At 39.1% G+C, this 25,508-nt stretch overlaps 1 protein-coding gene across 11 annotated transcripts in view; it reads left to right on the top strand.

The window, feature by feature from the left end:
- The window catches only part of TBC1D1 (TBC1 domain family member 1), a 102,940-nt gene extending 84,244 nt beyond the window's left edge, over positions 1-18,696 (top strand). For 10 of the 11 annotated variants that reach the window (XM_069014288.1, XM_069014287.1, XM_069014286.1 and 7 more), the window contains 7 exons: positions 1,164-1,325; positions 3,167-3,325; positions 8,365-8,609; positions 9,051-9,210; positions 13,412-13,581; positions 16,287-16,457; positions 16,910-18,696. In XM_069014288.1, coding sequence (XP_068870389.1) covers positions 1,164-1,325; positions 3,167-3,325; positions 8,365-8,609; positions 9,051-9,210; positions 13,412-13,581; positions 16,287-16,457; positions 16,910-17,110 — 1,268 coding nt within the window. In that variant the 3' untranslated portion in view covers positions 17,111-18,696. The other variant, XM_069014296.1, reaches the window with a different exon arrangement.
- The last annotated feature ends 6,812 nt before the right edge of the window (positions 18,697-25,508 follow it).

Raw genomic sequence — 25,508 nt, 5'->3', positions numbered from 1 at the left:
TCTAATTAAAAAATTGAAACCTATTTTGTTAATTGCTCCATAAATTTCCCACTGTTTATGTCTCTCCTTAGTGCTCTCTTTTTAGCTTAGTCTTGGATTCCTTATAGCATTTTCTTTCATCATTTCATCCTTTTAGGAATAAATGACTGACATATTTGTGTCTCATCTGAACTACACCTCTTTTTCTCCTCTTCTATTTTTTCAGTCTTGTTACCTGCCCAAATCCATCCACTGGCACAAAACATGCTTTATTATTTAGTTTACATGATTACCATTAATAAATCCTGTTTTCCAGGCACATTATAGTATTAAAATGCCCCCACAGAAAAAAAAACTTAAAAGCTTTACCAAGGCTCCCTTTGAAGTTGTCACTCCACTTCTAAACTTTGGAATTACACTCAGCTGCAGAATTGTTTTCATTTCTGCCATGTTTTTTTGATGCTTTCCCAGCTGTTGTTTAATTTTTTTTTTAATCCCTTATAGATAACACATGAAGATACAGTGCAATAGTCTCATAAATTTTAATGTGGGAAAACCACCAGCACAACAGTGAATCTCTGCTCCTGGAGCTGTGATGATCTAAACTGTCATATTTAAGACTGAGTTATGCATTGAGCTTTGTTCCTATTTATTCATTGGGGACTTCAGGAGAGTCGCACGTATATGTAGTGCTTATAGCCCTATTTGTGTTCAGGGCTCTGGAATTTTCTATACTTGAACTTTCCTTTTTATGTAATCTGTAAATCTGTGAATGATCACCTTTAAAGCAATTTTTTTACTTTGTCATTACTGTTACGCATAACAAATAGATGACTAAATTGGGTTTGTGTTTTTGTTTGCTGAAGGTCTTCTGCACTGAAGAGCTGGGAAAATGAAAATTCCTGTTATGAAAATCTTATGTTTACTTCATTAGTCATCATCTCTCATGTTTCTTCATATTTAGGAGTTCACTAGCAGTAGGGAATTTAATTTACCTGGCCAAACATAATTAATATTGCATGTAATATCTTTAAAAACCAAACAAACCAATCCAACCCCACAATCACTAATGTTTAAATATGTAATGTTTCAGGTGGATTGCGTGATGAAGTTGTAAGTTAAATTAATCCATTTCACAAATAGTAAACAATATTAACTGCTACATTCATTATATCACTTTTTAGCATCTGAAAACAATTTGCAGAACAGACGTCTGAAACTTGACTATGAAGAAATCACACCATGCTTAAAAGATGTAACTTTGATTTGGGAAAAAATGTTGAATACACCTGGAAGGTCAAAGATTAAATTTGATGTGGAAAAAATACACTCTGCTGTTGGGCAAGGTAAACACAGTTTGGTTTTTTGAGTTGTTGAAATGCATGTAAATAGTATCAGAAAAGGAATAGTGTGGCCACTTAACCACTCCTTATAACCAGATTCTCTCTAGTGCTGTTCTCAGGCTGCTGACCAAAGAAGTAACAACTTTTGGTACCATCATGGTCATGCAAATGCAAGTACCAGTCCCTTTCAGTGGTAGCTGCAGTTGTATACTGGAGCTATAGCATACATTTTTGAATAACATCTGCCCTTACAGGAGAGTTGTATGCTACCTCAATGTATTACAATTGTTGCAATCTGATTTTATAAATTAAAAGTTACAATTAAAGAAAAAAAGCTTGGATAATGCCAATAAATGACTGTGTGAATAACTGAAGAAGCCCTGCATTGTTTTCTGGAAATTCTCTGTTCCAGCCTGTGTACTGTGTCTGCACAAACAGTAGACATGGGTATCTCTGCAGAACTGCCTTTTCTCTGAGTTCAAGAACACTTTATCACTGCAAACACCACTTACAGTCTTCCTCACAACTGCAGGGCTGAGCAACCATCCCAATCTCCACTGCAGCAAAAGTAATAGAACCTAAGGAAGTTTATTAAGTGTTCTAAGAAATGGGGCTATAACTCAATATTACATTTGCCATGATTGGACCCAAAGGCCTTAGGCTGAGCGCTCTATGGAGCCGATGGTGAAGATGGCTACTTCAAGGAGCTTTTTTTAGTTCTATACAAAGCTTTCCAACATGTAAAGAAAGTGTCAGGATTTAACCACTGTCAGAAGTTTAATATTTTAAATATTGCACTGGACTATGTGCAATTATACCAGCAAGTTAAACCAAAGTGCCCATTTAAAATGACTGGGTAAGTCTAGATTTCTAACAATATCAAATCCTAATATGTTTTGTTATCTTTCCTTGTAAGTTGTATGCTTGAGCAAGTCTTGATTTCTCCTGTTGTTATTGTCCTCCATATATTACATGTATACCAAAAGAAAAAAAACAGTCCTAAAAACGTCAAGCTGTGAGTTACTTTAAACTGTAATATCTGGTTCCAGTGCACTATGGATTAGACAGAATACTTTCCCAAGTGAAAGTGCATTGATTTCTTGTGGAGATGATTTAATAGTGAGTGAAAGCCTTGTGCTGAATTAATTATACTCTCAGAGCTTTACATACAGTTTAAAAATGAAGGCTATTGTTACTCATGTGAAATAGTTAAGTAGCATCCTCCCTTTTTACAGAGAAATAAATTCAAGTTTTAAAACATTTTTATGTGTATCAGTCATTAAGCAAGCTGATGGCAAAGCTAGAACTACAATACTTGCCTGCTGATTATCTGCTTCGTGTTGTAGTCTCTATATCACATCTCATTTGTACCTATTTATATTTTTGGTACGTGTGCATCCCACCTTCCTAAAACATACTCGTAACAACAGAGTCCATGCTATGTTGACAGTGAAAACTGTCAATTAGTTCTATTGCAGTGCTTTATTGTGTACTTTACATGGAAAAATGGGAGATAAACATAGAACTTTTCAGAGGCAAGTATTGCAATTCTTGATGCCTGTTCTAGTGCTTCTCAGACTAGATGTGAGCATAAATCTTAGGCAGCTCATGGTGTTCCTTTCTGCCTTAAATCTCTCCTGTTATGGGGCTGATGTCTTTTATTGGTTGAGGAAGTAAAAGCCTTGTAGTTTATCTACTTCTGTTGTCCACTGGAGGTAACCAATAGGGATCTGCCTGCCTGTGCAGCAGATAGGGATCTTCAGTTCCTCAGTCCTGTTAGCTCAACTATAGCAGAACCCTCAGTAGGAGTACAAATTACTGGTTTAATTGCTTTCTCTACTCAGGAGTACCACGTCACCACCGTGGGGAGATATGGAAGTTTCTAGCAGAGCAATACCATCTGAAACATCAGTTTCCAAGTAAACAACAACCAAAGGACACACCTTATAAAGAACTCCTAAAACAACTAACTTCCCAACAGCATGCAATTCTTATTGACCTAGGTAAGTACAGTAGTGGTCTGAAAGTAGAACAAGGGGTTTATGATCTCTGTAAGATACCTAAAGAAGGTAACACACAAAAAGCCTTTCACTGTTTAATAATAGGTTGTTGGTAAGAACTGCTTTTAATCTGGTGTGAGAAACCAGGAGATGATGCTTTTCCAAGAGGATCATAGCTCTTGTGTGTGGGATTATCCCACACTGAACTCAGTATTCATTATGTTCTTCCCTAATAAAGGCAAAGAATCAATGTCTTCCAGAGCACAGCGCTGGCAGTTTGGTTCTGAGGAGCTGTGTGGGGCAATTTAAGAAGTGCATTATCACTACATTTGATTAAAAGAATTTCCAATGAAAAACTCCATCAAAGAATTATGCACTGCAAGTAACCAAATGTCATATGAAAGAATGATAAAAATTTATGGAAAAAGTTTTACTTGGTCTGATCTGAATGATTATTACCCATTGCATTATTTTCTCTTACATCTTTTCTCTAAAGCAGTAGTACAGAATTATCCTATCATAATTCTGCTCTTTATAACTACTCAAACAGTATTTAAGCATTTTTCACTGCAAATGAATGTACCCCCTTTCTTACCTGATGAGGCAGGATTACCTGTACCCAGGGCTGTCTGGGAGCACACATTTATTATTTTATTAAAGACTCAACGTGCTGACTGTCTTCAGTGGGTACTAAACTGTGAGAAGATTTGCCGAGTTTAGATGGTGACCTAAGCTTTAGATGACGAAGAGGGTGTTTTCTCTGTATCTGCAACAGTTAGTAAAGTGAGTCAAAATACCAGAGCAGTGCATAGAAAATACATAGGAATGAGAAGGAACAGGTGTGTTCCTGCAGAAAGTGGCATGACCGGAGGTGGGAAAGGGTGGTGGTGGATGTCACCTTCACTTTCCCCTACTTGGCAGACCTGCCTGCTTTCAGCTTGGCACTGGGAAAGTAACAGGCCAAGGAGCCTTAATGCCAGCTGGAAATAGGCAGTGGCAATGTGTACAAATTGTTTCCCTTCACACTTTTCACACCAGATCTAGGAACTCCCCATGACTGAGCAGTGCCAGACAACAATCTTTTGTGTTTGAGAGAGACATTTACGTGCAGACAGAGATCATTTGCTAGCAAATACCTATTGGTCCACCACAGCTGGTATTGGTAGCCCTGGCAGTGAAGGGTGGGACAGTGAAGTGGTTCAGTAAGAGGCGAAGTTTTGTGCTGGGTCAATTACTTGAACACCTTCAGCAGAGGGATGGTGCTGGGATGACTCCTGGACAGTAGGGAGCACAGTCAGTCTGAGCTTGGTTGTCTCACACAGCAGACTGGGGCTTACTGGTTTGGCAAGCTGTTTATGTTTTCTGCCTGGTTCTGTGCACAAATACTTTCTCATCTTAGCCATGTCCTCTTCTTGTAGAAACAAATGACTGCATGTGTTGGCAAATTGGTAACTTCGTGGTGGTTTTCATGCAAGGTGTTGTTTTTGCCAGGGTGCTATTTGCCAGCCCATTAGCTGAGGGAGGGATTGGGTCCTGTCATAACCATAAGATGAATTAGGAAGCTGAAGACTTCCTAGTGATTCACACTGAAATAGAGCTGTGCTGCACAGTAACCGACAGCATAACTGGGTAGGCAGCTAGAAGGAATTTGCATGTTCTGCCTTGCATTCCTTCAGGCTATCAGAAGCATTTTCCTCTAAATCTTTAAGAATCCTTCTGAAAGCATGCACTTACACCTTGAAAGAAAAAACTATGTTCTTGCAACATGTGGTTGTAATACCTAAAAACCTTTCCTAAATTAGGCTAAATAGGTCTTGTTGATACAGTATGAGCCAAAGCTGTAATAGCATTGCTTGCACTTAGTTGAATTGATGCATCCTCAGATGTAAATAGTGCTTCCTGAGATTGACGCCAGCAGTGTGCATGTGGATGCAGGGCTAAGGTATAGCAGCTGCTTTGCTGGCCCAATTTACGTGTCACAGTGCTATCAGTGTAGGAAGCCATCCATCACTGGGAGTTTGCTGAACATGGTAGAAAATTATGTTTTGTTTTACTGCATCTAAAAAAATAAAGTAGTGGGTACTTACTCTCACATTCTGGGCCTCTAGAGGTATCACAGTTCATTTACAGTCTCTTTTCAGCAGGGCCAGAGACCTTTGCCCCAAAATAAAGGCTAAAATTCTTAGTTAACTCAGAGCACCCAGACACACATCAGCTTGTGAGTTTAGCAGTTCTTCTCCTCCTCCATTTACTGATTTTTAGAACTTCTTCGCATTTTTATTCTTGCTGAGTTTGTAACTCTTTTTCATGACTTACGTGAAATAAGCTTTGCTGGCTGAGTGAGGCAGTGCAGGTCTGCCTTTACACTGTGCTGTAGAAACTTGTCCTTCAAGCAAAGGAATGCAAGCTTCTTCTCATTTGAAAGCTAGAAATACTTCTTCTGTAACATTCAACTCTGACACCCTGGCCAGGGAGACCTACTCAGGACTGAATGCCATGTCCCATGTGACAGGCTAGAGCAGCTACCAGATGGCGGAAGGACTCTACCCCGGGCTTTGTCTTGAAACAGGAGTTCTGATACTATCTGGCAGCACAGCAGCATTCCAGGAGCTAAAGGGTGGGGTGGTATTTAACAAGTGGGCAACCAGAAAACAAGCTCCACTTAATACTAGAACAAAAGAGGTATTCAAATTTCAAAATACCTCTGTTGAGGTATTTCACAGAGGAAGTTCGATAGGGGGAGGGTTTTTTCCTAAAAGTGAAAAATTTGCCTTTGGAAGATTTTTTTTTTTAATTCTGTAAAGGTTAAAGGTTAAGTCTTTAATGTCTTTGTTCACAGAATCAGATTGGTTGAGATTGGAAAGGAGGAGCTCTTGAGATCATCTAGTCCAAATACCCCTTGCTCAAAGCAAGATCTGCCCAGGCTGCCTAGGATCATGTTTGCTCACATTTTGAGTATGTCCATAGATGGAGACTTCACAACCTCTTTGGGCAGCCTGTGCCAATGTCTATCCACCTTTACAATTAAAATAAAATTTAAAAAAAGATGGAATTTACTGTTTTTCAATTTGTGCCCACTGCCTCTTGTCAGTGAGCACTACTGGGAAGAGCCTAGTTCCTTCTTCTTCATTCCCTTCCACTGGGCATTTGTGCATCCCCCTGAGCCTTTCCTTCTCCAGCCTAAACAGTCCCAGTTCTCTCAACCTCTCTTCATAGAAGGGATGCTCCAGTCCCTCCATTATCCTAGTGGCCCTTTGCTGGACTCTCTCCAGTATGGGCATATCACTTTTGTAGTGGGAATAGATAACTGGACACAGCACTCCAGATGTGGCCTCACCAATGCTGAGTAGAGGGGAAGGATCACCTGCCTCCAACTGCTGGCAGCACTCCCAATGCAGCCCAGGATACCATCAGCCTTCTTTTCTGCAAGGGCAAATTGCTGGCCCATGTTCAACCTGCTGACCACCAGGACCCTCGGGTCCTTTTCTGCAAAGCTGCCTTCTGGATGGGTGGCAAATGCTGGGGCATGTATTTGTTCCCTCCAGGTGCAGGATTTTTGCACTTAACTTTGTTGAACTTTATAAAGTTCCTGGCAGCTAATTTCACCAGCCTGTTGAAGTCCCTCTGAATGGTAGCAAGTGTATCTCTCACTACTCCCAGTTTTCTATCATCTTCGAACTTGCTGAGGGTGTGCTCTGCCCCATTGCCCAGGTCATTAGTGACCTCCCTAATAAGGGGTCATCTGGAACAAAGGCTCCAGGCACCCTGTCATCAAGGGCAACTGACAAAGGTTGGTTAGCATCAGCCTTACCAGCCAGCAGCAGTACCCTCACATTTGCAGGAGTCCCCTGCTGATCCTGGACAAAGTCTCCATATGCTCATAGCTCAAGGAAACAAAGCCCAGAAATGGCTGCACAAAGGGCTGTGTCTGTTGGCTGCCTCCATTAGCTGTGCTCTCACATAATATGTATATAGCATATATCATAGCTTATATATAGCTTCACAATTCTTGGTATGGTACAGGCTGCAGGAAAAAGAAAAAAAGGCAAACTGAGTTTTTACTCACTGAGTAAATGTTGTGGGTCAAACTGATTGTGTAAGTTACCTGGTTGGTTTGGTTTGTTTTTAGGACACCAAGTGCTGTATGAAAGTTTACAGATAAGCCAGTCTGGGGTGGAAGCCATCATCTTGTTCTAGAACTGGAGGACTAGAAATGGTTCTGTTGTGCTCTTACAGCTCTACAATTAGTATAGTTTACCTTAGGCTGGGATTTATAGAGACATGAGAATAGAGACAAAGCCCATTGCTAGCAAGAGAAAATTTTGCTCTGACATCTGAGTCCCACTCTCCAAGCACTTGTCATTTGTGTTGGTGTTCATGGGCAGAACAACCAACCCCATGTAAAAGGGGATTTTTCTGTCATGTTGGTGAAATGGATCAGCACACGCAAAAGTCTGAGCTTCATGGTGCAGGAAAGGAGGAAGGACCCATAAGACTTCTAGGGACCAAGGCAAGGAGAGATGTGACAAGAGACACATTTACATGAAAAAGACAAAAAGAAAAATTAAAGGGAAGGGGCCTCAACCCAAGTAGATCAGATGTTCTAAGTCTGTGCCTGGATCCTAATAGTTGTTTAAAAGCTAACACTTTTTAATCAAGAAAGAACTGGGTGACTCATCAAGCTACTGAATCAAGTCTATCACTATTACAGATGACCAGGCCCTACAAGCGTTTTAATAAACTGGTCGGGGACCAGTCTTAAGAACCAGGTATTCAGCTGTTCCAAACAACAGGTCTTCCCCACCCCCTGACAGTTTCTAAATTAACTTTGCAATGACTGTAACAACACAGTGGTAGAGTGTAAGAGTCAATTGCTTTGTATTGTTAACTTTCTTATGGTGTTCCTGTGGGTTGGCTCAAAATCTACTTCTCAAAAGAATCTACATTCTTGAAAGACTCTTTAATTTGACAATGTGACAAGGGTTGGGGAGTTTTGTTGTTTATTTTTTAGTTTAGGTCTCTAACTTCAGCTATTTTCACAGGGCGCACATTTCCGACACATCCGTACTTCTCAGCACAGCTGGGAGCTGGGCAGCTGTCACTCTACAATATTTTGAAAGCCTATTCACTTCTGGACCAGGAAGTAGGATATTGCCAGGGCCTTAGTTTTGTAGCAGGAGTTTTACTACTTCACATGAGTGAAGAAGATGCTTTTAAAATGCTGAAGTTTCTCATGTTTGACATGGGCCTGAGAAAACAATATCGTCCTGACATGACAATTTTACAGGTATGATTTCATTTTTTTTAAGTAAAGGATGCTGCTGCTAAATAATAATAATGCAATACGGCTAGCATTGTCAAAACCTAAACTTAAATTGAGTTCTCAAAAATAGGGAAGGATAATCTAGGAAAAGAATACATCATCTTAAATGCACTATTTTCAAATCAAAATACTTCTGGGGAAACTACAGAAACCATAAATAGGAAGACTTCTGTTGTGTTCAAATGAGGTTCAAATGATCCTGAAAATGAGCCTGTTGTAGGCTCACAGGTGATCCATCCTGTGTCTTTTAGGTGGCTTCCGAGTATTTCTTGTTTTCACACAATTTTATCCAAACATCAATTGACAAATATCTTTCTCTGTTTCTGATAAGTATGAAGCATTGATTTTGCTATTATGAATGTCAAAACATCTTGATCTTTAGTCTCTTGTTCTTATTCCATGCAGATCCAGATGTACCAATTGTCTCGACTTCTTCATGACTACCATCGAGATCTCTATAACCACCTAGAGGAACATGAGATTGGCCCCAGCCTCTATGCTGCTCCCTGGTTTCTCACCATGTTTGCCTCCCAGTTTCCCCTTGGATTTGTATCCAGAGTGTTTGGTAATTCTTCATAAAACTTGTCTCTGTTCTTTCTGGAGTCTTATATTTGGAATCTTGTTATTAGGAACAGCATTACTATCCAATCTGTTTCAGACACCCAGGAGAAGTGTTTTGCTTACTGTGAACAGAAGAAAAACAACAGAGGTCATCCTATGGAGTGTGCAGTATTTCAGTAAAACTGGAAGAGAGAGGAGAAAAGTAAACAAGTCCCTAATGTCTTTTCATCCTTATTGTTACCCCACCTTGTAACCACTTTTAGAGAGGATGTAAAATTTGGTGCCATGAAGGCAGGCATTGTGTTATAACAATGACACTCCAACACCAACAATGAGTTACTTTCAAGCTGAAAAGAGATGTAACAAAGGCATCATCTGAGAAATATATCCATTTACTCCATTGTCATCATTTCCAGCAATCATAATCATAATTTCTAGCAGTGTCAGCAGAAAATTAGCTTGAGGGGTATGTTTTAAAGCACACACAGAGCTGGCCTTTGCAGTGTAAATGCAAATTGCAGAAATATAAGATGTTTAAACTAGTGTTTCTTAACCTGACAATTTTAGTTCCAAAAATGTTTGGAATCATCAGGGATTTCATTTCTAAAGTCACTTCTGTTGCCTATTTTTAGAATCTACAGGTCTCTTTTTTAATTAAATTCCAATTAAGAATTTACCTTGATGCTATCTTCTGGATGTATATTTCATAGATTGTTTGGTGTTTGAGAAGATGCTTTGTTTCCTTTTCAGTTGTTTGTTTTTCAACTTCATTATGTGGTACTGGATTGTCCATAGTGAGCGGGGTGGATTGGAGCTTTCTCCCCAGTTCTTCTCTTCTAATGAGAAGACAGTTTCATTTTCCTTAGTCAGTCTCATTTAAGAGATGCAATGAAGAAATTATTTATTAGCACATTAATATTGACACTTTCCTGACTTAAAAACAATATGGTCCTGTCTACCACAAATAGGAATATAGAGCTCAAGAAGAACCAACAAGAATCCTGGCTGGTTTCTGTAAGTAATGCTAGAAAAATTCTCAGTGAAAAGGATGGTGTGTAGAGTAGAACTGTATGTCCCATGATTAGCATCCGAACTCCAGGGAAAACAGCATGCTATTTTCCTGGAAGGTTAATGTACATCAACAGGTATGTACCTGACAGTAATAATCTGTAGGAATCAAATGAAGTGCTGTATACAAGTGTCATATTCTGAGTTTATAATCAGTTCATCTTTTTGTTATTCTTAATCTTTCATAGTATTGTACATGGTAAGAAGTGTCTTTGAATGGGACAATTGATTGCAGTGAGGTTATAAAAGTGCCTTGTGTATCCAGTACGTTTGGATTTCTGCCTTAATAGACAGATTAGTATTTTATCTGTCATTGGAGGATTGTAGGGCTTTAGAAAACAAAGACTTTGCATTAGAATAGAAGGTACAGATACGTGGTCTTCACACGTCTGATTTTACATCAAGAAGAGAAAAGCATGTGTGACAGAAACTGTTGCCTCTTAAAAACCTCTGATGTTTTTTAGAGAGAAAGTTCAACGTGACCAACACTTGCAGTTTTTAATGTTTCAAAGTATTTAGTAATTTCCTTAAAACAGTATTTACTGGAGCTATGTAGGATGAGGACATTGGACATTTTTTTACATGAGAAAGTAAAATCTCATCCTCACCCATACTAAAGACTCTGAAACACAACTTTAAACAAAAAATATTTGAGCTGTCACTCTGCCATCGGCTGTCATTAGCAGCATGGCAAATTAGGATCCAGTCATTTTTGACCTATGTCTTCACACACTTTTGCAGAACATACGTATATAGATTTTTGTTGCTCACTTACAAGAACCCTTGGGGGGAAAGAATGTTGATGCTGAAGTGAGTGATGTATAGGTTACTAACTGTCTGAGATTGCACTGCCATTTTCTAACATTATCTCTAAACCCTTGGTGTTTGAAACTAGCCCACTCCTATTTAATGATACAATTGTTACAGACCATTCCTTTGGATTTCCATAGTGTGCTTTTTGCAGGCATCTGACAGGCAATATGTAAAAGAAGTGGGTTAGACTGTTTTATGAATCAAGTAGCAGAACTCCTTTTAAGTTTTTATTTATCTGTCCAAACTTTCAACACTTCTCCTGAGCAGGAACTGATGAAAGTACAGGGTTAAGAAAGATGCGTTCTTTAGTACCCCTGCTTACTTATTAATAGAGGAGAATTGATAGAATAGTGTTTATTTTGTTTCAAGATTGTAGATAAAACTTTTTTTTTTTTTAATCCTATAGGCTGCCAGTCATGCTGACATTAATTTGGGTACCTTCACTGTATTGTTGTTGGCTGGGATCCCACTTAACATGAAGCATGGGGAATGGATAACAAACAGGTCTTTGTTAAGTACTTGCTGTTTTACATGAGAGAGGCGTTTCAGCCATGTTTTACCAGCTCAGTCATACAGACATTCATTAACAACTTTTAGGTCACCTTGAGTTAATCTGCATGTCATTAAGGGGCAGGTGCTGAATCATAAAAACTCTTTCTTTTTAGCTCTGCTTTCTTCACTTTGTTTCCTAGCTGATCTTCAGTATTTCCTGTCCTAGTATAGAGCTTTCCCTATGAATCATTTTCCCATAGTTTTGAGTTTCAATAGAGAATTGAAGCAGATGCCTGCTCTGTTACCACTTTTTAATCATTTCTGCCATTGGAGTTCACGTTCAGCTCAACACAGAGCTGAAAAATGTTACACCGCTTTTGGGACAAACGGTGACAAAGTGTGACATTTATGGTTAGTTTTTACTTGTGCTTTTCTTTCCTGGAGAGAGTGAAATGAGTTATGGTTTCAACATTGCAAGCTGAAGTGTGCAAGAGGGGAATTTCATTATGATACAAATTTGGAAATAGAGTTTGGTTTTACTAAGAAAGGCTGTTAACAACTGTTTTAATAGGTTCTTCACTATATCAGAGTTACCTGTAGTTTTGCTAGCAGTTGTTTCCCATACAACGTTTGGTTTTTTCTATCTCTTTTCTTCACTCTTCTTTTTTTTTCTCTTTTTTTTTTTTCTTTTTTTTTTTAATATCAAGACATACTTTTTTTTGTGTGTCACTGTGCTACTTTGTATGTGATTGATTGTTTTTGTGGCTGCATTCACAATCCAAAGAAGGGAAAGAACAAGAGAGAAGCCCTTTCAAAGTAAATTTATATTTAGGAAATATGATAAAACCCCACAGTATCTTCTGTTCCTTTTTCACCTCCATCAGTATTGTTTCATTTGTTAGATGTTTCTGTCTGTAGCAACGCAAGTCCCTCAGTGAAACCAGGAGCAGATTCTGAGTTTTAGTAGAAGTCAAATTCAGGGCAATGCTATTTATACAGATTGGGTTTCTTCTCTGATGCCTTTATTGCAGACTTATATTTCTTTACTCTATAAATACATAGGCACTTTGTAAAGGAAAAGAAAGAAAGGGCATTACATTGAAAGATCACTATATACTGTGGTTTCAGTGTGCTTGGCATGCTAGGTGCTGTCATTGCAGGGCCACCTGCAATATTTACACTTAAGATGTATGACTAAGATTTCAGGGTACTTATTAATATAGTTATTAGCATATTAACAGAAGTGGTTGAGACACATACTAAAAATAAGCACATGCACCTGAAACTTGAGGCTACTGGAAAGTGTGCATTTAGCCTCATGTGCTCAATATTGTATTGTGGTTCTGTGGCTTTCTCCACCAGATGAGAGAAGAACAGAATTTCAGATCTTCAATTGTGTCTTCAGGTGTAGGTTTTTTTCCCTGTAGTATTATGATTTTTATAGGGCATTGGTGTTAGATTTCTATTTAAATTTATATTCCTATGAACATCAAAACAGCCCACTAAACTATTACATGCTCAAAAAGTGGCAACACTTACAAACTTGACCACCTAGTTAATTGGAGACTTAGCTTAAACTTGGATTGCTTTTTTTTTGTGAAAACTCACCAAACAAATTGGTGATTGTGTTAGTCAAGTGTGCTATTTAGAGTAATAATCTTGATCCTATTAAACTTTTAAAGCCATAGCCAAAAGCACATATCCGGCACAGTGTATCTAGCCTCTGGGTCACTCCTATGAGAAGTTGTTGTCCTTGGACAATTTATTGTTTTAATATTCTTGTCAAAAGATGTGTTTGCCTGATATAATCTGTTTGTTCCTTGTTTTCACAGATATGCTCTTTCTTCAAGGATCAGAAGCTATATTTAAAGTGGCTTTAAGCCTTTTGGGAAGCCACAAGCCCTTGATTCTGCAGCATGAGAATCTAGAAACTATTGTTGATTTTATTAAAAGCACTCTCCCCAACTTAGGTTTGGTACAGATGGAAAAGACCATTAGTCAGGTATGAAATAAACCAAACACATGAGAGGTGGGCAAAGGAATGCTCTTATTAACAAGTTCTCAACAGAAAAAACAGAACAGCTACTTCAAGCTGAGAACTCTCTTGTAGTTTGGAAGATGTTGAAAACTTTTGGAAGCAGATGACTTGTAAGCTGACTTAGTAGCTTTATATGGTATTGTAACCATTGGTTATTGTCACTTTATGAAGCCTTTAGTGAAAATTACTTTAATTTTTTTTCACCAAAGAATCTTGCCCTTCAAGTCTCATTTCAGAAGCAAAAATTGACTTAGAAGAGCCTCACAGATGTTAACCTTACTTAATGAAATTAGAAGCCTGCCTACATTGACTCTGTCTCTACTGGCTTTTATGGTGCTGGCCCAGTATGTAACAGCACCTTACATTCTGTCAGGAGTACATGGGGCAGTGTAGACTCTTGCAGTGAGTGGTGAGTCTAGACAGCAAAACCTGGAACCCTTGATACAATTTTTTTAAACAGCAGACAAGGAAAATGGTGCGATGTTGCTAAGTTAGCAGAATAGTCCAGATGATACCTATGGAATCTGAAAAAATCACAGATTATTTCAATTAAGGCTTGCCTGTTTAAAAACCCTAAATGTTGTTACACTTGACATCTAAACTGCAGCAGGCAAATAGAAGATGGGCTTTAGCCAGTTTTTCTGAAGGCCCTTTGTGGTCCAGAACATAGGGGCTGTACTGTGCAGAATTGCAGATGCTGACAACCCCCCGAGGGCTGCCGGAGATCCAAGCCCATGGCTTGATGAAGAAAGCAGCAGCAGCAGCAGCAGCACATGCTCTGCAGAGGGCTGGCAAGGGGCTTCCTCCAAGCCCTGGCAGCAAAGCTTTCAGGGACACACGCTCACATTAGGGCCAGAAAAATTGCTCCTAGTGCTTACTGTCAAAGGAAGGGGATGAGAACCTGAAAGTCTGTGCAAGGGGAAGGAAAGCAAGGAATTTCCAGGGGGTGAAGTGGGTTGTATGTTACTTGCCAGGATGAAAGACTTGCAGTGCTTAGGTGACCTGCAGAAAACCATGTGCTTTGAGTGGAGGGAGGGGAGGGATGCTCTGTTTAGGCAGCTCTGAATGCTCTAAATTTAAAGTGGGTAGGTAGAAGTGAGTTGAAGGAAGAGCAGTTCCCCCACTTTGATCAGGGCTGACTTTGAAGAGAGCAGCTGTTTGACCAGCCCACAGTCCATACAGAGCTCCTGGGTTAATCCCCATGCTCCTCATCCTTCTGCAGCATGGCCTTTGGTTGCCTTAATGTGCCTTCAGTTCACTAGGTTTCTAGTCAAAATTTTACTTGCCTCATGTTTCCCTCCTTTCAGTTTTGATAGTCTGGTTATGACAGCAGGGATTTCCCTCCCTCCTTGGGAGTACAGAGCCTAGAAGTGGTAGAAGTCATGAGAGGAACTAACATTCTGCCCTGCTGAATTGCACTGCTTGTTTTATTGAAATTTCAACAGGGTGTCTTCTCCAGAGATGCTCAGATTCAGAGAAAATTTAAATTCCCTATGTGTAATCAAACTCGAATTAAAATTGTATTTTGGCCTTCTGTGCTTAGATGCTCGGTATATATGTTCCTGCTGCTATTTATGAGATAATTTTTTATTGCACATGTGACATGTGACAGAAACATTTCATAAACTGATGTTTTCTTTAACCAACAGTTAAAGTTTTGTAGACAGAGCAGATAAATAAAATAGGCAATCGTTCCTGTTACTTTTAACAGGTATTTAAAGTGGGATTTGGCATTTTACTCATTTTCAAAATTAATAAAGTACAAGAGGTTTAAAAATTAAGAATAACACTGGAACTTTCTTGTTGGACTGTTTTTCAAATACATTTAAAAATCAACTTTTATTTCTTCTGTGTTCTGTGATTTGGCACACTTGTCCTTTTATATACTGCCTTCTTCAATGCTTTTAGAGGAGATTGGAGTCATAGTTATGAATAATTTGAAGGCAGATGCTTGCCAGAACCTAGAAAAAAGAAAAGAAAATAGTAGTTTTTTTCCTTTGGGTCACTCTGCACATCAGTTTATTTCTCTGCTTTTAAAATAAAAGGTTTTCTTAATGTTCATGTGTAAGACTGAACATTCATTTCAGTGATTTGTGGTTAACTATAATAGAAATCTAGTCTGATGTTACGTAACGTTTTTGTTAAGCGTGTTAGTGTAAGTATAGATAATTTCATTTTCTTTCAGCCTGTAAAAATACTATAGAATCATAAATAAAGATAGCAAAGTCTACTGTTTTTCATTTAAAGCTTTTATTTTACTTAGCCTTACACTTGTACATGTGGCAGGTGGGTTTGGACCACACTTTTTCTGAAGTGACAGCTAATTCTGGGTATGTCTAGAAGGGTTTATGTTAAACTGAGATGTATTCAGTTTGAAAAGGGGAATACCCTATGAAGTCCATACCCTTGGAACCTTTAGTATAAGTAGTTTTTGCTGAAGTCAGGCAGCAAATTAGTAGCAAAGTAGATCCAATGCCAATGTATTGCACTTTACTGCCTCAATCTTGCCATTTCCACAATAGGAAAGGTGAATGCCAAAAACTAAGTCCTTTTTTTGTATGCATTGATTAAATATCTAAGTCTAGATCTAGATCAATAGGTTTTAAATCATTGAAAGAGCAATGTTTTTGATCTGCACAGCACCTAATAATATTTTTTATATACAACAGGTGTTTGAAATGGATATTGCCAAACAGTTGCAAGCTTATGAAGTTGAATATCATGTGCTTCAGGATGAGCTTATAGATTCATCTTTAAATGACAATCAGAGACTGGATAAATTAGAAAAGGCAAACAGTAGCTTGCGCAAACAAAACTTTGATCTCCTGGAAGAATTGCAGGTACAATTTATATTTCATATATGATTAACATTCTAATTTTCTAATTTATACACCTTTTCAGAAGAGACTGTCCTACACCACATCACAGGAGGGATTGGTGTTTGGTCTAGTGAATTTAAAATGTAGCCACTTAAAAGTTTTATTTAGTTTAGCCCTCAAAGTTTATATGCAGAAGAAATTCTGAGAGTGAAATGGTTAGAGCCAAAAATATCTCCCAGCTGACCCATAAAGCTTATATTAACCTGCAGTTCTTTGGTATAAAATTTGCAGATTTGGTAACCTTCTAATTTCATAACTTTGCATTATATTCTGAGTTTAATTTTCCATAATTTCTAAAGTATTTTATATGTATTCATGTATCTCAAAAAATAATTTAAAGATGGTTTCAGTCATTAATGAATTTACCTTTTTTTCCCTTCCCATCCTTTCTCCCCTCCTTTTTACTTTGATAGGTGGCTAATGGAAAAATCCAAAACCTTGAAGCTACAGTAGAGCTTTTATTGACTAATGAAGGCAAACTGAAGCAGTCCATTCTCACTCTCGAGCAGGAGCGAGCAACTCTGCTGAAAGCTGTGGAAGAGATGCAAAAAAAGCTGGGTGATACAGATGGGAAGCCTCTACTTTCTAGACAAGAACACATGGATGGTGACTGACATGTACAGCTGTAACGGAGCAGAGAAGCTGAGCAAGAAACAAAGGGAAGAACTGAGTCATTTTGTCATGATCCATGGGGATTTGACATTGTTGTGTTCATTGTACATGCCTTACTGTAGCAAAGCAAGATACGGGCATGGTGGCTTTCCATATCAGAGAAGCTGGTTCCTTGGGGAAAAGACTTCTTAGTGTGTAGAAATACTATGAAGAGTAAGATGCCACATAAGAAATAGTAAACAGGAGAAACTTACTGGTGCGTGCAGTCATACACAATACACTGTAAATACGGTATGGATTCCTCAATAAGTGCTTCTAAACCTAAGTGCTTTGGGTTTGTCATATTTTTTTTTTGTCTGGATCACCACCATGTTAAGTAGCACATCCTTTAGAAGGTCTTTGGAAGAAATACGTCAGTGTGAAACCTTTGAATGGATGACTGCCCCATTGCAGCTATGCAGTGGTAACATTTACAGGGCAATTTGTGATTGGACTTGAGATTTTTGACAGTGTAATTCCCCTACAACTTGGCTGGGTTCTGTTAATTATGTTGTTGACGCTTCAGAAAACTGCTTTCTGATGCTTGAAGCTGTCAATCCATTGGACTCCAGGGAGCTGGACATCATCATATGGAGCTATGCATAACTGGGGGATTGCCTTCCTTTTTTTTAAATATGTTGGTTTAGTATATTTCTTGTTTGACAACCATTAATCTAGTGTATTGTTAGTTGATAAAAATACTGTATATAGTAACTACATTATTCTTAACAAAATATACTGACATTAATTTGGTGAAGCCTGTGACTCTTGCAGCATCATTCAAGGATTTATATTCAGACTCCTCAAATTTCATCTTACTTATTTCTGATCTGCTGTGTGGTGTAAGACATCTTCTTGCTGAGAAACTAATGTCTACTGTCATTTTCTTTCCCTTTATTTGCTACTCTGTGCCCACCCATCCCCTGAGAAATGTTAAGACTTTTTCTGAAGAAGTAGAGTCATTTCAAGAGCTTCATGGTGTGCCAGATATGCTTAAACTGTTTCATAAAGGGTATGGAATTTCTAATTAGGACAGTATTCTTTTTGCAATGCATATTTCAAATAAGATTACGTAAATAAAAAAGTAAGTCTCACTTTCCTTAATGCAAAAGTAGTTTGCAAGCCAGTCAAAGCAACACTGTGCAATAATACTCATGGATAAACTGTTGTTTGGGTTTGCTTCAGAATTAGGAATATTGCCATATTTTTTTTCAGTTCCCAAGCACAGATTTAGTAGGCACTGGTGTTTTGTTATAGTGGAGAGTCATCCAGGATGTGATTTTTATATCTTTCATTCTTGCAAGTTCACTTTGTATTCATTTAGTATTGAAATTCCACATACATCAGTTATTATTAATCCATTTACCTCTTAAGTTTGTTGTTTTTAATTTGGAAATCCATAGTGGAGCTTACGCTTCATGTTTAAAATCTTGTCATAATGGACCTCATACTGTTAGAGCACTCAGTAATGTTGCATTTTTACATCATAGTGTCATAGTTCAAACACTGACTTTTTAACAGGAGCAATAAAAATAATAATAATAATCTATGCCTACATCTACGTTGTTACATTTTTTGACATTGAAAAACAAAACCACAGTTGGTGGGGTGACATTTCAGAACTGTGTGGGACTTCCCCTGAAAGTACAGTACCATCTACAGTGGTTGTTAATTTCCATCCAACTCCCTGGTACAATAAAACAGTTGCTTCTATATAGTTAGAAAAGCATAAAGATGCTTGTTATCTATTTACCAGTCATGCTTTCTGAGAACAGTGACTCTAGTTCTCATCTGAGTGCACTTAGTAATGGACTTACACAAATTCTCAGTAAAAGGCTTTGGACTAGAAGCTGGAGAGAAGTAATACCACTTAACAAGTTCCCAAGTTCGTAAAAGCTCAGGGCTTTTCCTTCCAGAAGTATGAGAAAGAAGTAATAGAGCCCAGAGTATGCTGTAGCTGGGCATCCTTAAGAATGTGTAAAATTAGATCTCCTGTTTTCTGAGTACCAGAAATTGTCATCATATACTGTCTTCCATATGAATAGTAATTTCTGATTCAGAGAATATTTTTTTTTAAAGCCACCTGCAAATCCATACATTGAATCCCTCAGCAGAAATAGCAAATGAACCACTCCTGTAAAATTGAAGTTGAAACAATCAACATTTTCTCCATACTGCTTCTACAGATAAAAATCCCCAGCAGTGATGCTTAATCTTTGAAGAAAAGAAAAAACAGTGAAGGAAGGGAGTTCATTGGTATGTGCAACTTAGGTTTCCAAAGGTGCATGACAAAGGCAGCAAGGGGTACAGTGTAAGCGTGCTAGTGAATTACATGGATGCAGTAGTCCAGAGAGAGGTTAGCCTGAAATGTGGAAAAACTAATGTTGGCATGTGCAGCAAGAAAAAGGCAGGATCTCTGAAACCTTTGCACTGAACAGTGCTGCATGGGTGGAGGACCAGCTGTGGTGTGTTGTGGTCAGCCAGTTCTGGTCTGGTAGTCCTCCAGCTAGTGCAAGTGATAGTTTGTGGTAGGTACCTGGGACTCCCTGAGCTTCTGGCTGTTTGATGTACTTCTATATTTTGCCCTGTTGTCTATTTCCAGAGATCATTATTTAATACAGAATCTGAAAAATGATACAGTGCCTATTGTGGGAAGATCAAAGCACTTTCATAAAGGCACAAATTCCCTTATTCAGAGTGAGAATTGAGTCACAAAAAAGTGCAATGACTTGCACCAGATATTTCAGTTTCTCACTGGTTGCTGGCATCCAGTGCAATCCAGATCTTCTAAGTCATGCCAAACTGTCTTACAGGTTTTCTGAAAGACTGTTCCAAAAGGTCTGTAATGTGTACTTGGTATGTCAGGCAATGCTCTGCGAAAACAATGTAAAATGGGTAACACAGCCACTGGAACCTTGTCCTTTATTGGCAGCTATTCCTCCCTCCCAACAGTAACTCTCTCAGTCCCACCAAAACATGTTGTGTCCTTACCAGGGACCTCCTCTGCAGGTACCCAGCACCCGCCAGCTCTTGCTTGACACATGCTGGAGTGGAGGCACTGCCAGCAATCCTCAGCAGCAAGGACTGTAGTATAGCAATCGCTATTCTTGGGATTTTTTCAAACATAATAATGTGATAAGAATTGCATTATTTAGGACTAAGTTACAAAACTGCAGCTAGTAGGACTCTGAATGAAGGACAATAGTCTACGCATGGCAAAGAAGACAACATAGCCAGTGCCTTTTCTCCTTTGGGATCTTATTCTACCATTCAGTGGAGCAAGGAGATGAATACATTTTTTTTTACTTCAAGCCCACTACAATAGGTGCTGCAATTCCACTGTAAGAAAACAGCCTGGTATATCAAGAGGGCAGAGCATACCACTTCTTAGCCAAGTCAGATGGGATACTGTCAGTGCCCTCAGTACATTCCCCTCTCCTGAAGCTTTGGCTGCTTAATAAGATAATGCAGACATCTGGCTTAGAGGCATTTCAGGCCTCCAGCAGCTCTCAGCCTCAATGCCTGCTGGCCTTGCAACTCTTCAACAGAAAGCTGGAAGAAGCCAGGTGCTTCCCACCCTGCCACCATCTTTTAGGAGATGCATTTAAACCGAGTCTCTTGTGCGTGGTCCTCACCTGAGCTATGTTGCAGCTACACCTGCATCTGGCTACGTACCCTTGTTGATCCTGACCTATGGGCTTGGCTTTCTTGCTTGAGCTAAGCCTTGTCTGGTCACCTGAACTGTTGACCTGCCTTGCTTGTGTTTTTGGGGTATTGTGGGACATGCCTCTTGTCAGTAAGTTGTCCCCTTTGCCTGCCTGTCACCCTCAGCTCCTGGCTCACTGTCCCCTTCAGAGCAGCCCTGCCCTGGCTGCTCCCCAACACACAGATCAGGTTTCATGTCTACACTGCTGCTGGTTCTGGGGAGGAGCTGGTCAGGGCTTGTTTAGGTGTCTGTGCATGCCACTGCAGAGAACAGCCAGCCTGTTCTCTTAGAGCCTGCTTAGGCACCTCCAGCACAATGGTTGCTCTGTGTAACGTGGTCCTTACTAGTCTTCCATGTGTTTCAAAATTCTACGTTCACATTCTTTTCCACATCAAACAGTGCACCATATTTGCAAACACAATTTGATGACACCAGAAAAAGTGCCTGAAATGAAAAGAATACATTTTGACTACAGCTGGATGAATGCCATGGCTGCTTGAGGCACCTTAGATCATTGCACAGCATTTATATGGTGTCACGCCCCGTGATGTGAAGTAATTTTTCTTCAACAGAAGTTTACTAGAACAGGTGCGTGGGCGGGAGAAGAGCGCTGGCAGCCAGACCATTATTGGGAGTGCAATCCAGGCATTGCCTTCGGAAGGCACATGTGTGGCTTACACCCACTAAGTTTTACATAACCTAAATTCAGGTGGATCACTAGGTACTCATTTGCTCATGCAGCTTCCAGCAATGTTCCTTTCATCTAGGCAAACCTGAGGCTGCAAGAATTCCGTGCCTCAAAGTAGACCTTTTCAGCATAACCCAAAGAAAATCAGTAAGGACTTCATTATGGACAAGACTCCTGTTATTCTTTTGTATAAATGCCGTTTTCCTTCTGTCTAATTGTATCATATATTTATTTGCATGGTGCTGGAAAAGCATTGGGGCTATAGATGCTGAAAGATGATGAAACTCCTCTTGCAGAGAGAACAGAATTGATTGAAACAGGGGCTCTGGAGAAGCTTGTACTAGCTCCCCATCCCTGACTTTTCTTATGCATCATTTCAGAACCAAAGAGATTTTAGGAAAATTTCATTACATTTCTTTTTTTATTAGGAAAAACTGACAAAAATGTTCTGACAACAGCCATTGATCCTAGGTTCAACCAGATGCCTATTTCTTTCTGTTGGTCTCTAGCACTCTTCTGTAGTACCCTTCCTTTTGTTAACATTTCACACTATTTGTCTGCAAAGGAGATAGAAATACATTTTTCATTTTCTAGCTAAAAGCAGAATATGATCGTTATCTTTTGTATGGGTCCGCTCCTCTGTTACTAGTGAGGCAGTGAGCTTCCATTTCTCAGTAGTTATTTGCAAGTCATTCTAATCAAGATGGTCCTCAGGAAGAAAAGTCTTCCTACAGTTTGGTCCATCCTATTGTCCTATTTCTTTTGGAAGTGGGGGAGGGAGAAGGAGGGGCAGGGGTTAACTGTTTAAGCAGCATTAAGAAGTTTCAAGTTCAGTTTTCTTAGGGTTTTTTTTCATAAGCTTTTACAGGATGAGTGAATACTAATAACACTCCTATATACAATCTCTTTTTTCCATCTTTCCAGAATTTGATGCATAGGATATAGTGGGCTCTGTAGATATGACATTTCTTGTAATGTTGAAGATTTGATATTGCCAAGGCAATGGATGACTTAGCAAACATTTGTTCCATGTACTAGTTAAGATGAGCTGAGTAGCTTCAAGAGTCAGCTGCTGGCTGGGACTTTAAGCTCATGAAGCCATGGATTCTTGGTGGGGAATAGTGGTACATGTATGTCTTCACAGCTCATTATTTGCAGTTTTCTCTTAGGGCATATCACAAAAAATCTGATAGCAAAACAAACAAAACCTGAAATGCGGTTGTTGTTTAGTGTTTAATGGCCTGATACACCAATTGTCTCTGGTATTTTTTGGTAAGGGATCTTAAGTGGTTTCAGTGGTTAGAGACTGAGGTAACAGTCAGATACCGAGGAGCAGTGAATCTCACAAATGGCAAAATAGCAGTGTAATTAGTATATAAATATGGAATAATTCTACAGCCTTTGAAGCACATTCTGTATGGTAAACCTGTCCTGTTGTTAATATACATTATGCTCATTTTGAGAGAAGTAAAAACCAAGATGTTTACTAAAAATGGAAAGAGATGGACTGTTAAGAATGGCATGTAGGGCCAGACAGGATACAGCCATGACATTTTCAAGACCTGCAGTAGGATGTCTGACATACCATAAGGAGGTGTGAGTGCAAATATCCATTGAACTGAGAGGCAATACAAATCTGAGCACAGTGAAATAATTGGGGTAAGCCTCAGAAAACCTTCAGGTTTTTAGAAGTTCCTGATGGAGCTCATAAAGGCAGGCTTCAGTGTCAGCAGGATTTCTATGATGAAGAAAATGTGCTGTTCTTTTCAAACAGTGGAGAAAGTCAAGTAACACCTGATTACATAACACAGTCACCTGGTCAGAAAAGTTTGCTTCCTGCTAGAAAGGAAAAGAAAGGAAAACTTGTTAACACAAAAATATCTTCCATATCTTCCAAGAGTTTCTGGCATATCTCTGGGATGCACTGATATCTTCATCATACTGAGAACAAGCTTCCATAGTACCTAGAAACATCAATCAAATAACAGTTTAAGTAGCAAGTTCAGCCACAGACACTTAGAATATGTCACTTTGCTGGAGCTTACATGAAGGCAGTCCATGATGCTGGTCTATTATCATATGGCCCCTGCTGGAACTGTTTTTTGGTGATAACCTGCCACCTTACCTTACATTTAACGAGAAAGGTACTGTTGACAAATTTGGGGTTTACTTTTTGACTGTCATGTTTCTGACCTTAACTTCATTGTTTGGCATTAAACTGCTAAACTACATCAAAGGAGTAGAAAGATTTCTTTAATGCACTGACTTCGCAGAAAAACAAGAAAAAGGATGGTGAGACAGACCATATGTAGGTGTTTTACCGTGCCTGAACAGAAATTGTAGCTGCAGAAACTCCAGGTGGCTCAGTAAGCTGCTGCAGGATTTCATGGGACAGAGTGATGGAGTCATATGTAACTGCTGACTTCAGTGTTACTGCATGCTGGTTTAGATATGCTGGCTGGCATGAAAGGTGCCAGAGCAAGCCATTACCCATACTCTAGTAGCTGCCAAGTTCCATATAGGGTAGGAAAAATAAGCTAGTTTTAGCCTATATCAAGCAGGCATAAACAACATCTTCTATCCTTAGAACATCTTAAGGCATCCAAAATTATTAGCATTTGTTTACAAGAAAAAAAAAAGAAAGCCAGCATTTCAGATTCTCTCATAATCTGTTCCAGCATCTCAATTCCAGAAAGCAATACCATTTTAACTGGGGCCAATGTTTAAAAGATATGACTAAATAGGTACAAATTAAGGCAACAGTTGCTTAAAATTGTGGACAAATTAAGGATTATATATTTGGACATTTGAGTGGATCATTTGGACATTTGAGTGCTAATTATTATGTGCTGAGTTTGTGTTGCAAATACAGTAAATTCTTGTTTCCCCTTTTAAAAAACTTCATGCCTTAACAAAAGATAAAAACTTCCATTGTCAGCTTTTGTTTAAAAAAGAAGTAGGAAGTTCTATGATTAAAGGAACAGAAGTGTATGTGAGAGAAGGAGGAAATGAGAGTGTCAGAAGTAAAGAGCTGACAGCAGGGATTTGCCCAAACCCTTTGTATGACCTCCAGAGAGATCCCAGAAAAAAACATGCAACAGCTCACTGCTGTGGGCTATAAATTTCAGGAATTTTTAGTTACTGCAGTGACTAAAAATTCTCTCAGAGAGAAGGTTATGGTATACTTTCCCTCTTCTGTATTCCCCTCCCACCAGCTACTCTATCTTGCAGCACAAAGGTGGGACATGCACACAACACAGACAAAAGCCAAACATCTGCAAGCTCTGTTGTCTGTCACTTGAATGCCCTGTCCTGATGAGCCAAACAGTCAAGAGGAAAAACATCGCTGGGGACTAAGGTACTTTCTTCTGGGAGCTGTGAGGTCCACGAGAGTCACCTGCTCTGTATTGACTCCAATCCTGTGAATTTTGGTGAAGCATCTCTTCTGGAAAACCAGCAGCATATGAGCCATCAAGTGTCAAGAGATGATGACTCTTCCACTTTCCATGACAGTTGGATCTAGAAGAGGTCAAACAAGAACCAAACATTGAAGACCCTTCAGAGCCAAAAAAGATTTTTTTCTCCCAGATTTCCTTCATTATCAAGCATAGTTTCTGCCCAGAAGTTGTTGGCACTGCCAACAGTCTTCACTAAGGAAATTAAGGGCACGGGCACTCTGGAAGCTTTTATGCCTATTAAGATCTTGTTTTTTTGGTCAGGAAAGAAGGATGTAAGTTAGGCCATGTACCATTCCTGATTAAGAGTTCCAAATTCAGCTCCTCCCTTCCATTCCTGATTCTTGGCTATTTCTCAAGGCATGTCTCCACAATTCCCAAGAAGCAGATTTACAAAAAGCTGGCTGTGATCTGGGATATACTAAGCCTTCCAAAAGAGGTAGGTCATTTTACCCAGAAACCACACCTTATTGCTCTGCTTCCTGGCCAAGTTTGTTAGTTTGAGCTCAGTT

This window comes from Aphelocoma coerulescens, chromosome 4, assembly GCF_041296385.1.
Source record: "Aphelocoma coerulescens isolate FSJ_1873_10779 chromosome 4, UR_Acoe_1.0, whole genome shotgun sequence".
Lineage (NCBI taxonomy): Eukaryota > Metazoa > Chordata > Aves > Passeriformes > Corvidae > Aphelocoma > Aphelocoma coerulescens.
Note: the sequence above shows the minus strand (reverse complement) of the source record. Positions and strands in the feature narration are given on the sequence as shown.